This window comes from Lampetra fluviatilis, chromosome 5 (genome assembly GCF_964198595.1).
Source record: "Lampetra fluviatilis chromosome 5, kcLamFluv1.1, whole genome shotgun sequence".
Lineage (NCBI taxonomy): Eukaryota > Metazoa > Chordata > Hyperoartia > Petromyzontiformes > Petromyzontidae > Lampetra > Lampetra fluviatilis.
This window is the reverse complement of record NC_136279.1, coordinates 20,952,302-20,968,417: the sequence shown is the minus strand read 5'-3', so window position 1 is coordinate 20,968,417 and position 16,116 is coordinate 20,952,302. Positions and strand designations below refer to the sequence as shown.

Sequence of the window (16,116 nt, the reverse complement as noted above, 5' to 3'; positions counted from 1 at the left end):
AGTAAAATAATTCGGAGATACAAACACATTGATTGACACGTCAATAAAATGCAACGTATAAATGATTGAAATAAAACAGTATATTTTTATAACAATGTTTTTTTTTTTAATATAGTTCGGTACATTATATACATCTACTGAGAAGAGCTGGGCTCGTGTTCACATGAAGCTTTGGATAAGGAGAGGATAAGCACAGGCAAAGTTTGCGATAGCCACGATAAGCACATTCTAATCACTCGCGAGCCTCCATCGGTCACGCAGTGTTCACTCGATCCCAAAGCACAGGTTTGCCAATGAGTCGTTTACCAAAAGTGAAGCTTGGCTTTAAAGACCGAGAGAACGAAAACACTGCTCAGTTACCAAACCACCACAGAGCGCAAATGTTGGAAACGTGAGCTATCTGTCCAGATTAGCGATGAGATCAACACTCCAACAAAGTTGGTGTTTGCATCATTTATGACCAAAGTATGTGTTCAATACTCTTTGGTTCTTTCGGTAAGGTCACGTAGGTATAAAATAAAATAAATTAAATTAAATCAGTACAACTGCTGTATCGGTTACGCCTGATGACGGTCGCTCGTGTTGCGATCGAAACGTCGTGATTTTATTTAATTTATTTTATTTTATGCCAACGTGACTTTACCGAAAAAGTCAAAGGGTATGGATCCCTGCAGTCACGAAAACTTCAAATCTATTTGTTTAATGTGATTTAGTTTAACATAATTTCAGCTCAATAAAAAAATACTTTCGATCTTCTTATGATTGTTATTATTATTATTGATGAGTTATGTAAAGCCGAATGTGGTTTTGTCGGGTTGGCGTTGGGCGTCGAAACATGTGTTTTTTCTCTCAACTCTTTCTCAGCAAACTCTCTCCCGTAGGCATCTTCGAACGCAATCCCTGCCGATGGCCAGCCGCAGTAGTGCGTGGCGAAAGCTTCAGAGAAGCAACGCTCAACGCGTGGCCCAACCCGGAAAGGCGCGCTTGGATTTTCAACCGGCAGATTAAAATTTGCGTGTTGAATAGAGTTACGTAAGTAAAACAACAACCAAAAAAGACGTACTTTCGTCGATAAAATAACAATATTTTTTCGCCTAAAATGTTTCCTTCAACTTAAACTTGTTTTACTCAATGGTGACCAATGTCCTTGTACCTTTGTGACCACTCAATGCAGAGAAGACCCCCACTCACTTTATGCAATTAACATCAGCGAAAGTGTGTCGAGTTGCATACATAGACCCCTCCCCACCCACTCCGTTTCCCTGTAAAGAAAGTAAAGCGATAGTGCAAATGGTGCGATGATGGCTTGGTTATAGAATAGACTAAACGTGGCTTCTGAGTCGCCCCAGATTATTATTTTAAATGCAACGAGCGTAGAGCACCTTCCCAAATCAAAGAACGGGGATGAGCCGGATTAACATCGGCGGCCACCCTCAGGCAATTGACGAAACGGATCTAGCTCACATCCCCATCCCCTCCAAAACAAACAAACAAAAAAACACAACAATCTGGTACAAGTCCGAAGCCACGTTTCCACCCCGTTCCTCGTATAACATCGCTCAGCTGCCCTTTGCGACAGCTTCAGGGCTTGCTGCAGTCGTGGAAGCGTCGGCACTTGATGACCTTGAGGTAGGTGACCACTCGGTGGGCATCGTTCTTGAAGCAGCTGAGCAGGTCCTGCCGGTGGTTGCGCAGGAGGCTCTCGTCGACCGGGGGAAGTGCCCCGACCGAGGTGAACTCCAGGGCGGGCTTCCTGCCCTCGCTCATCTGCAGGGGGAGGGCAACGAACACAAAGTTACGTGTTTAACATGTAGGGCTTTCGCGACCGATATTGTCCATAATAGAGGTGGGGGGTTTTTTTTAATCGATTGTGTGTCGGGTGAGTAAACCCACTCAAATTGTAAATGATTGGTGGTTTACTCTCCAAAACAACAGTGTTGCCGAACTAGTAACGAATTGGCACGTTTTGTTTACGTGAAAAAGCTTCATGAGTGGCTGTGTCGGGTGGCGGCGGATTTAACGACACATTTAAATGTACGCGATCTAATCCAAAAAAAACTCTTTTCTGGACACAAAGTTTGAACTTCTTTTCACACCGTACGTAGCCAACCGTGCTAATCGGACGTGCGGGGGAAGGACAACAAACTAAACAAAAAGCAATTCTAAACAAATGAGTTTTCAATCTAGATTATTTAAAAGTTGCAGAGCTCCGGTGGCTTCCTAATATCGGAAAGGAGAGCGTTCCAGACGGCTGCAGAAGCACGTCTGAACGCGCGCGATGCAGTGACCGTTTTGTTCAATGCCTAGCCAAGTGTCTAAATACATTCCTGCGGAGGGAGCTGGTAGGAACGTTGGGTTGCTCGGTCAATGGCCAGGGTCAACGGCGGCGTGGTGTATTCCGCAAATATGGCCGACTGTGAGGGTGGGCACAATCCGGCGTGAGTAGGTTAAACGTTGAGTTTTATAAAGGCACCACCGGGTGACCAGTTCCTCCCCACCCAGCCCCACCCCTCCCACACCCCACCCAGCCCTACCCTCCCCACCCGGCCCCTCCCCACCCTCGCCACCCAGCCCATCCCGACCCTCCCCTCTCCACCCAGCCCCACCCCTCCCATTTTTGGATGCACGACGGACGGACGGACACAATAATCCCCTGTGGGCTGGTGTAACCAGGAGGTTCCTACCAGTAAAACATGTGTTTAGAGTCTTCGGCTGCTCTACATTTCCACCTGCTCAGCCACGTTGCTGAGCTATTGTTTGTGGCCAGGTGGCTTCTGAAAAAGAGCTACACAGATCAATGGGCCTTACCTGGTAAAATACAAATTAGGTTAGAGTTTAAGTTTTATAGTTTGTTTCCTCTATTGTCACTTCATATCATCATCATCGTCATCATCATCCTCGCTTATGTATGTTGCAGTGATATGAAAATTGAACAGAGATCAATCGCATCAATTCTCATAATGTAAAATAAAATGTTACGTCCATATGTGGTTCGAATTGACCCACAAAAGGGGTACATCTATATTTTGGATGTTGTACAAAAGTATATATTTATATTTCGATTTAAAGCTTTCGTTACTGCAGGGATTCATCTTCTTGGTTCTTTCGGTAAAGTCACGTAGAAGGGAAGTAATAAAATAATAAATAAATAACATAATAAAATCATTCTCACGACGTTTCGGCTGCTTGCGTTGTGGCCGAAACGTTGTGAGAATTATTTTATTATGTTTATTTTCTTTTCTTATTTTATTACTTCCCTTCTACGTGACTTTACCGAAAGAACCAAGAAGATATATATTTATAATTATACATTTTAGACCATTTAAATGCATAGCTTCAGTGTACCTATCAGGGAACCAATAATAATAAGCACTGAAAAGTTGCCTTTCACAACACATCTCAAGGCGCCAGAATAATTTGTACAGTGCTCGCCACCAATGACAGTGTCGATATAGATCCTGAGGTTCGTTGTTGATTTGAGAATACAATTTCTCCTGCCACAGCTGCAACAACACTCAATATCTTTCCCCAGTGACATCTCATGTTTTTATTTTATCATTACTCTTTCGGAAAGAGCGTGTCACTATAATGGAGAAGTTACTCTAAGTGTGTACCGCGACATGCTGAATGCTGGAAGGTCAATTCCATTTTTAAAATAACACCTTAAAAGTCTACCCATCTCAGAAAAGGCTCATTAGGTTATTATGCTTTTTGTCACGTAATTTTTTTTGTAATCCAATAGAGAATTATGTTTTAGTTTGAAGTAACAAACATTTTTTGTGCCCTGGAATTGGAGGCGTGTAAATGCATCGCATTTCGTAAGGATGTTGCCTGCTCTTAAAATGTAATGTTGCATTGCAGTCGCACCAGAGTTGGCAAAGATCACGCGTTTCTTTCCCCACCCGCATACAAATTGCACCATAAACGAACGGCGTTGTCCCTCCGCTGATCCTCAGCCCTAAGGGGAGGGTTCGGGTTATTTTCCTAAACAAAATGTAAAACATCTCCTCGTGTCCAGCATGGAAATTGGTCGGGTTTCAATTTGCAATTTGCAAGGAAATGTTTGCCATTATTTTTAACACATCTAAAAGCCGCCACTTTTTTCCAAACATTTCTTGTTGTGGTTTTCACACCTGATGATGATTGCTTGTGTTGCAGTCGAAACTTCGTTAGAATTGTATTGTTTTATTTTTATTATTATTTCCCTTCTACGTGACTTTACCGAAAGAACCACGAATATGAATCCCTGCAGTCACGAAAGCTTGAAATCGAAATTTTATATCTAAAATGATAAAGCCCCCCCCCCTATCCACCACTCCCCACCACATTGCCATGTACATTAGGAGCGACCCGATGACCACGACCACACTTCCGATGTCTAAGTAACGCATAGTCGTGGAATGTCCACGACTTCTTCTTCACTTCAACAACAAAAAATAACGACAACGCTGGAGTGGCAGCCAAGGAACGGAGCGCATCCGAAAGGTACAACCAGCAAGGAGATGGAGCGACGACATTGACTTGAGTGCAGCCGCTAAAGAGTGGCGCCACGGTGGCGAGATGTTAACTACCTCTCCTGGTATGCAGGAGGTCGTGGTTTCGATCTCACGACCTCCATGGAGTTTGCATGTTCTCTCGTGGTTGTGTGGATTTCCCTCTGGTTTTTCCTCCCACATTTAGGTGTCCCCGTGTAAAGCTATAAACTTCGTTGAGCTATCATTTGTGGTCAGGTCGCTTCTGAAGAAAGAGCTGTACAGCATAGCTCAGTGGGCCTTACCTAATAACAATAATAATTATTAATATAATCTTTACATCGCAATACCCTAAGAGATGACAGTGGTTTGGGGAGACATTCACGCAGCAGTGACTTGACCAAGCTGATAATGACGATGATGCCTGTTGGTGCGCAAAGAAGAATGAACGGATGGATGGATCGATGGTCCCCCCTCTCCTTTCCCTCACCTTTTCCTACTATAAAAAAACACCACGATCCCGACCGTTGTCCCTACATATGTCGGGCAGAGAGCCCAACCACCCTCCCTTTCTCCTGCCCCGTGAGCACCTGGCCTCGGGCGTTTCGTCCGCGTAACATCTGTACCACCCACCCTCCCCTTAGCCCCCCTGTCCCGGGCTCTTGTTCAATAAAAAGGAAATCAAGAGGAATGAACGGAGGGATGAACGGAGGGATGAACGCGCACCGTGGCCACGCCGTCCTGTAGCAGGCGCTGCATCGCGGCGAGCTGCTTCGCCAGCGGGATGGCGTGGGTCCGCAGGAACACGCCGCTCCACGAATCCAGCACCTCCAGAGATATGCGCAGCAGCTCGTCGTCCTGTGGCGGCGCGCGCACACACACACACACACCAAAGACAAAGATCCCCCGTGTAGCCTTCACAGACTGTTTGCGCAAGTGCAGTTAACGAGCACCTGTGAAGGCTGACACGGTTGCACGAGGGGGTGGGTGGCCAGTACGGCGCCCGACTACCGCGATGTTTGTTTTCACACACCGCATCAGCTGCTCATTTGAGGCTGAGTCGACCTAGGGGAGGCCCACGACCGACTCAAATAACCGCCACTGGTGTTGGCCGTGAGCAGGTATCGAACTCGGGTCACCAGGTTCGTAGCGCAGCGTGCTAACTGCTCCACCCCGCTCCCCACACACACACTTCCCATCGTTCGGCTACGTGAAAATCGCTTGGATATATTGAGAAGTAGATGAAATGAAAATGTTCTTCGGCTCCAATTCTATTTTTTTTAATCAAATATATTTGCGAGATCCTCATCGGTGTTGTCGTTGGTGGTGGTGGCTTGGGGGGAGCCTTCATTCAGCCGTGGATTGACGATGACGGCGACTGGTTTCACAGGTGCGGTGCGTGAAATCCCAGAAATCGCCACGCCCGCTAACCGACACTCGGCACACTCGTCGACGACGCTGCCTTCAAACGAGTCGTGATCGGCGACGTTTCGTGCAATGGCCCTTCTTCGGAGCACATACACCGAGACGATGGGCCATAGCACCCGAAACATGACGAGTAGACAGAGTTTTTGTTGTCGTTAATTGTGCTTGTGCACTACTGCCGACGCAGCCCATAATGTGTTTTTTTCCCCATGACTTGGATTCGCATTATGGCTGGTGATGGTAACGCGTTCAGCCTGAGTGCTGTCAAAACTGCTCTCAAAGTTAATTAACAATTGGTCGTATTAATGTACTCAGATGATGATTGATTACATTGCTTAAGAATGTATTATTTAAAGTGTATTACTTGGCTCCTGTGATCTGCCGTCAGTCTCATGAAATCTCAACACATCGATTGGTCAATAACACTATAGCCTTAAAAGTAAAATATATATACAATAGGCAAAGTGTTATTGATGAATGTGTTGAGATTCTACACTATGGGAACCTCATTTGCCAGTAAAAATATGATAATTGTTTTTTTTACCCTTCTATCTGGCAACAAAACTGACACCTTTTTACAAGGAGTCATGTTTGCATAGCCCGCAATACCTGCAGTCATAATACAAACAAAAGAACATAACTCTGCACATTTTCAGAGTTATGTTCTTTTGTTTGTATTATGACTGCAGGTTTTGCGGTCTATGCAAACAGGACTCCTTGTAAAAAGGTGTCAGTTTTGTTGCCAGATAGAAGGGTAAAAAAACAATTATCATGTGTTGAGATTGTTGTTGTTACGTGTGCTTGTGTACCACAGCCAACGCAGCAGAGTAACCAACACCAACTCATTGTTTAAACCCATTTACCGGATATGACTCTGCAAAACGTTTCAGTGCGTACAAGCCCATACATATTTATTCAAACGCCTGTTGCGAAGTTTCCCTTTTTTTTCCCAGCCGTCTAATCAAGCGCGCTACGTGCAAACTTGAACATTGAACGCGCGACTATTTATTTCGCCGCGACTTGCAAGAGGAAGAGAGCCGATCGCGGTGGCTCAGATTTGCTTTTGCATTCCGCACGTTCAGCGCCAGTGCCCTTGTGACACCGAGCGTGGCTCCGCCCGCCCACCAATAGGGGCCCACTGTCTGTGATGTTATCTCCCTCGCCTGGCATGCAGGGGTTCGACCCCCGACCCTAACGTCTGCTGTATATTTCGAGTTTGTATGTTCTCCCCGTGTAAGCGTGCATTATTTAGATTATATTTGGCTGCTATAAACTTCCAACTGATAATTCACTTTGTTGAGATATCATTTGTGGCCAGGTCGCTTTTAAAAAAAAAATCTAATAGCTTAGTGGGCGTTACCTAGTAAGAAAAAAACATTACGTTTTATGTATCTATATTTCTAAGTGATTTGCTTACCTTTCCTAAACTTTGCACTCAAATCGTGTTTTTGTATCGTCGGTTGTAACGTTCTGACCCGGCCTCTTACTGGACATCTGTGAAAAAATTACGTTATAGCTCATCGGAATCCTCCAGTAATAAATAAATATTCAGATTTCGAACCAAGGGCGGCTTTGTCCGTTCCTCGTGAATCATCAACGATTTTGCTCGGGCTCCGTGTCACGTGCCTGCGGAATGCAGTGCATCTGCACCACCCCAAGGTCCTGTGTCAGATGCCTGCCACTCCCACCCGCGGCACGGTGATTGCAAATAACGCCCGTGCGAGCGAAATTTACGCTCCGCCACCACGAATTCGCACGGCAAAAAAGCAAGACAGCCTCGAGAAGGGCTTCCCAAACTCCAGATCACGCGATCACCCTCCCCTCCCACCACCCTGGCAACCACGCTACGTCCTTCCACATTCACCAATTAAACTTGCTTACACCACATTCAAATACAAATGGCCTCGTTTCCACGCTGCACGCGCCCGATGATTGCCAAACACGTGTCGCGTGACGCGCGAAGCAACTAACGCTGTCCGCGTTAATAGAGCCCATTCACATTAACATTGAGATCTAAGCGTGCGCGTGTGCGCGCGCGAGTTCTAAGTGAAGCAGAAGATTAGTCCCTGGACAGAGCCACATTTGCAAATGTGATGTGTTACTTAAATCCTTAACTGTGTATCGATATTCTTTGGGTCTTTCGGTAAAGTCACGTAGATAGAAAAAATAATAACGATTAAATAAAACAATAAAATAATTCATTTTCATTGTTATTATTTTTTTTCCTATCTACGTGACTTCTATATGAATTCCTGCAGTCACGAAAGCTTTAAGTCAATGTGTATCGATAGTTCAATGTGAAGGCCCTATTTTATTGAGGCACCGTGTGTAATCTTGGTGTGGTCTGGGACTGTTTTGTTGTTCTTTTTACTGCCTTGCCGAAGCCTGCTAAAATTGTACTTATATCATTATTTATTATATATTCATATTTAGTGACTTGCTTACCATTTTTCTCTATATTTCACTTCTATCGTTTTGTTTGTATCGGTTGTTGTTGTTGTAACTTGCTGACCGCCCATGCTGGATATGTGAAAAAGAGCTGCATAAGCTCATGGGAATTCCTCCTCCTGCAGCCTCAATAAATATTCTGCTTCAATACGTGGAGTCAAAGTACACAACAAGTTAATATCCACCCCCCACCCCCTGAAATTTGGTTGCGTTTTATGGAACGTGGAGCTGCGATTGGCGCTCATTCGAGAACGATGAAATCTTTTAACTGTACGTGACTTCACCGAAAAAACCTAAGAATATGTAAATGACCGTCGTGATCTCTCTCCAATGCAGTCAGAGGTCACGGTCAGGCTTCTCTTCATTCCATCGCTCTTTGAGCTTTAGGTACCACGATCATCTGTGTGATAATTGGACGGTATGAGTTTTTTGTTTTTCGTCAACGAATCTATCAAAACCAGCTGTATAGGCCGCATTAGGCGAAGGAGACGTATGATGTGTTTACATATGCTTTGAGAGCTTGGCTTTCAATATGAAATGGCTTTTCATTACGTTAATTAGACTAAGAGGGATGTTTATTTTTTCCATCCGAATTGGAGTTTTGGTCTGTCTCGGATTTCTTCTCCGAATTGGATAAACTTCATGCCTATTGATTTCCTTCTCAATTAGATTTAATTGAAAGAAGAAAAACCTTACCTCGTTAGCCATTGCCATCCAGGGGATACACTTAATTACGTCTTTTTTAGAGGTGGCTCATGATGGATGAAACATCACAAATAAAGCCATATTAAATTAAAGCGCGCAGTCCGCGCCACGAACGGACTCCTCGGAATGCGCCCAACATTCATCATCTCCGAAAGGTTGCGCAAAAGCGCAGCTTGGAAGGTCAGCCGTGGCAGCCAAAAAGGGGGGCCGTTCAGCTCATAAGGTCATTGTCTTCCGCGCCCTCAACGCGCACGACCTTACAAGATGAATGAACTACGCCCATTATCATCTCATCCTCATCTGTGAGTGTCCAGACACTCTGCAGTACAACTATTTGCGCTGCGTCAGCTGCGTTAACCGGTCACGTGGCTCGGCGAGGTAGAGCAAGGGGCTCGCAATCGTGAAGGTAGCGAGTTGAAATCCATGGCTTGTTCTTCTTGGCTCTTTCGGTAAAGTCAGGTAGAAGGGAAGTAATACAATAATAATACAACGCAAGCAGCCGGCTGCTTGCGTTGTAGCCGAAACGTCGTGAGAATTATTTTATTTTAATTATGTTTTATTTTTATTATTTTATTACTTCCCTTCTACGTGACTTTACCGAAAGAACCAAGAAGATGAATCCCTGCAGTCACGAAAGCTTTAAATCGAAAAATCCCTGGCTTGGTTTGAGAGGGGGTGATAGACCATCATTAATCCGATGTCGCTAACACATTCTTGCGGAGGGAGCTGGTAGGAACGTTGGGTTGCTCGGTCAATGGCCAGGGTCAACGGCGGCGTGGTGTATTCCGCAAATATGGCCTACTGTGAGGGCGGGCACAAGCCGGCGTGAGTAGGTTAAACGTTGAGTTTTATAAGGGCACCATGGGGTAACCAGCCCCTCCCCACCCCGCCCCACCCTTCCCACCCCCCACTCAGCCCCACCCTCCCCACCCTCCCCTCCCCACCCAGCCCCACCCCTCCCACCCCCACCCAGCCCCTCTCCACCCTCCCCTCTCCACCCAGCCCCACCCCTCCCATTTTAGAATGCATGACGGATGGACGGACACAATAATCCCCTGTGGGCTGGTGTAACCAGGAGGTTCCTACCGGTATAACGCACTACTTTGTGGGGAAGTCAACAACAGTCGTCCTATGGACCGACTCGCCTCCGTTGTATGAGCGTGGAATTTCCAACATTGGCTCAGGGCAGTAAATATGACATGAGCACCTGTTTTAACGCTCATTTGAGAAGGAAATCACCTTGCCCGCGGTTGTCTTTAAACAACACACACGAACTGTAATCACGTGTTTTTTGACTGTACAATATATCGCAAAAGCGGCGCTGCGTCAGAACCTCAGCGCTGGTGGTTGCGTGCGTGCGTGCGTGCTAGAACTCGTCCAGAAATGATCGGTGTAACTCGCTCACACACCGTCTTATGTAGGACCTCGTCCTTCTTGCTGGGCGCCTGCCAGCTGGCTGGGTGACACGACATCACCACGTTGGGGGGGCTCCAAGGTGCCACGCGCGGGGGCTCTCCGTTGTAGGGCTTCTCCTGCTGACGTGAGGAAATACAACGGAGTCAATCGAAATGTCCCATCGGCATTGCAATCATCATCAGCAGCATCGTCACCTTCATCGTCGTCCGACTTCAGATGCAGTCGCATTCAATTGTGGCCACCATCGTTAAAGTAATGTTTAAGAAGAAGACGAATCTTCTTGGTTCTTTCGGTAAAGTCACGTAGAAGGGAAGTAATAAAATAATAAAAATAAAACATAATAAAATAATTATCACGACGTTTCGGCCACAACGCAAGCAGCCGTCCTCAGGTGAAGACCAGGTCTGTCGGGGAGACAGCGTCAGACGCTGTTTCCCCGACAGACCTGGTCTTCACCTGAGGACAGACCTGTTCTTCACCTGAGGACGGCTGCTTGCGTTGTGGCCGAAACGTCGTGAAAGTTATTTTATTATGTTTTATTTTTATTATTTTATTACTTCCCTTCTACGTGACCTTACCGAAAGAACCAAGAAGATGAATCCCTGCAGTCACGAAAGCTTTAAATCGAAAAGAAGACGAATGTACAACCCTTTTATCAATTTACTGTCGGATGAAGAGCTCCCCACACCGTGTCGATCGTGGAAGATGTTTGACCATACTTGACCACACACTGGCCAACGCAGCTTGGAGAAGCGGGAGTCCTGGACCAGTTCATACATCACTCGCCACTAATTTTAAACTTAGCTGGGAATTTAACTCAACAAGTTCGTACAGCGGTGAGCCAAACAGTTTTGTCTCAGCCTCCACCCACAAAAAAAACATATTATATAATTCTGAAAAATAGTATTCTTACTCGAGCTCTACCCTAACCTTCGCCGAGCTGACCTCGCTAAGATCAGCTGCTATCAATGTGCCCACTGACCAAGTACACAGGCAGATTTGTACTGGCACGAGGCAAACTGCATGGCTGTCAGAGTTAGTGTATCCTTCCCCTTTCGCCTAACCCTGACTTACAATATCTAAGGAAACCCACACGGCCCTTTGTTCAGCCACGAGGTATGGACTCTGTGAAATGCGACTGTTGTGAAGGATTATACACACACATCATTCTATTCCTTGGATAATGTACTTCTAAACGTTGAAGGACAAAAATGTTATGTTGCATGCGGTCGGTATTACAACAATGCGTACAATGCGCACTGATGTCGTGAAATCATTTGTCTCCAGACTCTTTGATAACGGCCCTGCATCGGTACATATGATTAATTTCATCATGAATAAGGAGTGGATCTGCATTATATAATGATGCTAATCATACAAATTTACAGCCATTTGTCATTTCACGTTCCCATGCTGGTTAGTAGGGGTTATTCAAATGGGACGGGGGAGGAGGAGCAGAACAAAATGATACATAACGCGACACTGATTTTAGCTCGGAATCAACATACGGTGCACGTATGTATGTTAACTTCCTTCGCACCGTACGTATCCCACCGTGCTAATCGGAGGTGCGTGGCGATAACCACTGCGCCACCACTCCACTTCTATTACTCTGTGATATAAAAGCAAGTTTTGCTGGCTGGCTGGCTGCCTGGCTACGCGCCGTCCAGCCGCACGCTCTTCTCGCTTGCTGGAGGACAAAAACCGTCCAGCGCGCAGATGGGAGGGGGCGCGCGGGTAGCAGCACGTGGGTGGGTAGGGGGGTATCGAGGGAAGTGCGGGTGGGGGGGTCTTGAGGGGTAAGGGGGTAGAGACTTTGGGGATGGGTTAGGATCGTCGTTCAACGACGGGTAATTTCATACACCGGTATATTTTATATACAACGACAGCAAAAAATTGCTGGCTCAGTGAACGGACGGACGAACGGTCACTTCAAAAGCAGGTGCGGGCTGCTAGTTATTTTCCACGCCGGTGCGTTATTTCAAAATGCTAATTGTTAAGTCCGCACATGCAGCGGTGGATCTCAGAGATTCCCTGTTAAATTGGAGCTACGCACCGAGTTCGACGCGTTCAGAAAATGGCATCGCACCCTCAGGGGCAATTAGCCGACATTTTAATGGACATTCCAGCGCCCGCATGACTGCGTATATAAATGCAAAGCAGCAATGCTCAAGAGCTGCCTCTTTTCATCGCCGACACTGATTGGGTTGCATTGGGACCAATCGCAGAATCCCCCCCCCCCCTCACGCTTATCATATCTTCCAGGGGCAGCGCCTTTCCTAATTATCTTGGTTCCCCAAGGTGGGAAGGAATGGTAAAGCCCCCCCCCCCCTCTCGAAATCTGAAAGATACAGCAAGCGCATCGATTGCGTTCTTTGCAAGCAGGTGCGCGCGTGCCAGAGCTAACGGTATAATAAATAAATAAACTAAAGCAGCAACCACAAGCCGGCATTAACCGAGCCTCACTTATTTCAGGGTATTCCGACTATGCAATGAAATAGTACCGGTAATGACGCGTATTATTTATTAAATAGCAAGTACTTTATTCTATTGCAACTATTGCTTAAACGATATATATATTAGGTATTCTTTGGGTCTTTCGGTAAAGCCACGTAGATGGAAAAAATAATAAAAATATCACGAAGTTTCGATCGCAACGCAAGCAATCGTCATCAGGTGATTGTTTGCGTTGCGATCGAAACGTCGTGATATTTTTATTATTTTTTCTATCTACGTGGCTTTACCGAAAGACCCGAAGAATATTAATTCCTGCATTCACGAAAGCTTTAAGGCAAGATATATATAGGCCTGCGTATTTGGTATTTGTTTAGCTGTGTAAAATATTTAACAGCAATAGGTTTTAAGGATTGTTGAGGTTTTGACCTTGGACACAATGAACGGAGCTATTATTTTCCCGGCACAGCAATACGCAATCTATCCGCTCACTTTGGAAACCCAAAAAAAAAACTCCGTTAATGTGACTTGCCAATCACAGAGAATGGTTCGGGGTGGGGGGGGGGGTTGGCATAATACATATCGTGTCAACAAGCCCACTGCTGGAAATGTGTCACATTCAAGTTCGGTTGTGGGTGGGTCTGCCGAAAAGTTAAGTACTCCGGACAGCGCCCGCCCAATTCCCGGATCTCCAAACGAAACGTCTCGGTCTCTCGGCGGCGATGGGTGAAGAGCAGTGGTGGTGTTTCGTCGAGGTTCGCCTACCAGCTCGGCGTACGCTTGGCTGGACAGGTGGTAGACGAACTCGGCTATGGGGATGGCCAGGTTGAGGTCACGGAGAGGGTCATTGTCCCGCGCGGCAGGACGACCCCACGCGTCTCTGGCCAGCACCGACATGACGAGTAGCAGCTGCGCGAGAGAGCCTGGGCGTGCACGGGAAAGAAGACGCGACAAACGAGGGCGCACTGTGATGAAACGCGCTCGGCAATTCGAACGCAGTCTTCTTCAAAAACACTCTCCAGCCTCAATCGTCGGCTCCCCCCGCCCCCGCTCCCAAAGGCCCAGATGTTGATGCCATCTGGTGCAGAGTTAATTGTGGGCGACTGCCGCGTAAAGACCAATGAAGCACACGTGCAGAGACAATGTCCCAACTAATTTCGCAGATTGAATCTGGCAATAAACGGGTATTGTGTGCCGCCACGAACGGTGAAGACGCACAAAAAGACAAAGATCCCCCGTATAGCCAGAACAAACCGTTGTGGCAAATGCTGTTAGCGAGGAGCACCTATGGAGGCCGAAACGGCACACGAGAGGATAGGTGGCCACCACCACGCCAGGCCGCCTTTGTCTCCCACGTACACGCACACACGTTCGTGTGTAAACCCTCACCGAGTCTCCGTTAGGAAGTATGAGATAAATAACTCGGCTTCCTCGAATCGAAATGTATCCGAATTAATTTAGTCCAGTCTATCTTACCGAATTACACACTATTATTTTACGCTTACGTCCTGATTAGAACTGCCTGTGATTTGATGCACATGCCACGTGTACATTCTTTTTGATAGCTTCCGAGATTTATGAACTCGATACAATACAAATACGTGTACTTTTTACAAATCCTACTGGCGACTACAATAGGATTTTGGAAGACGGGATGGATACGTTTGTATCGGTTGAACTGATATTTCTAAAACAACATGTTTTTTTAATAGGATTAAATGGCAAAGCAATAAAGTTAATTGGGAACCCCAATATATTTCGCTGTTGCTTCGTCCTCATTGTAAAACGGCAATTGTGTTAGAACTCCAGAGAAAATTGCAGACTTTGTTTGCCACGACCTGACAGTTTGTTCATCCGTCAACGATTAATGAACGGAAAATACGCTAATTGCGAATTCGCTATCAACGGACACGTCCACGTGCGATAACACGTGGGTATGTAACCGTTTATTTAATAGACACGTTGAAATGTAACGTCCTTACATCGTATGGGTAATGATAGCCACGTCATATATATATCTGAGGTATCTGTGGCGGCTACTGCAATTTAATCACGGCAAATGTAAACATTTACAAGCGTCACGCTGTTTCTATTACATTCACAAAATAAAGACACGTACATACACATAGAGGCACATGTACACACACACACAAGACAAATATCCCTCTCATAGCTTGAATATACTTTTGGGGCAAGCGCTGTTGGTGAGCACCTATGAAGGTGGGCAAGGCACATGACGGGGTGGGTGGCCAGCACCACGCCCGCTCGCCTTTGTCTCCCAAGTGGCAATGATTACACACCACAACAAGTACTCATTTGAGGCTGAGTAAACCTAGGGGAGGCCCAGGACCGGTTCGGGACCGGGTTAGTAAGCACCTATAAAGCTTGGCGCACAAAGACAAAGATACATACACAGACGCACACAACGTATATGTCCTATAGCCCACGCAGACTATTACTGTCGAACAATATCCGCAGAGAGGGGGACGGGGGCATTCAGTACCTCCTTTCATTGTAGAAGTAAAAAATGTAGTCTTGTAACAAAAAGTTGGCTTTTGGCTCAGAGTGTCTGAGCTTCTGACAAAACAGGCAAAGCAATATCCCAAGTCCAAACACTGGCTGCTCCACACTTTGAGGAAACCACGGTGCCTTCTAAAGCCAAGAGGGCCAACGTCGGCTTGTTATAAAGGATGCGAGGGCTGTTGAATATTCGCAGGGTCGCAGGCGCAATCGTTACGGTGCCTCCACCGTTTCGTGGAAACATTGTGAAGGGCGATGCCTTTATTCAAGCAAACGTGTTTTTGTTTTCACGGGCACCGCGGCTCATGCATGGTTGATATCTGAGAGCGTCTTCTATGCTCGTCGTATGTCCGGGTGTGAAAGTTGCTCTGCTGTGGAGGTTTTGCATTGCACTAAAAGTATTTTTTAGAGTATGTGGTGGGGTTTTTTATTTCTATTCCGCAGTGTTCCCTTGTGCAAAATAGACGCGGTTTGTCTTGTTGGGTTTTTCACCGCGATATAAATTCGGGCAGGCGTTCCATTTAATCCATTCATTCATACAGAAATACGAATTCTAAGCGTAATAAGGTGTAATTGCAAGGCATTTTACCTTAACCCAGTACATGCGTGTTATTGTTGGCCATGCGTAAAATTGCTTTTGGACATTTACAATGACATCCTTATCTTACGTAATTGT

General features: G+C 46.1%; 1 protein-coding gene across 1 annotated transcript; it reads right to left on the bottom strand.

The window, feature by feature from the left end:
- Positions 1 to 1,581: 1,581 nt before the first annotated feature.
- Positions 1,582 to 15,572, bottom strand: LOC144932286 (somatotropin-like). The gene is made up of 5 exons (XM_078856228.1): positions 15,424 to 15,572; positions 13,686 to 13,843; positions 10,460 to 10,585; positions 5,199 to 5,330; positions 1,582 to 1,767 (listed from the first exon to the last, which is right to left on the bottom strand). Exons 1-5 carry the CDS (start codon positions 15,431 to 15,433, stop codon positions 1,582 to 1,584), a joined length of 612 nt encoding a protein of 203 aa, XP_078712354.1. The 5' UTR covers positions 15,434 to 15,572.
- Between the last annotated feature and the right edge of the window lie 544 nt (positions 15,573 to 16,116).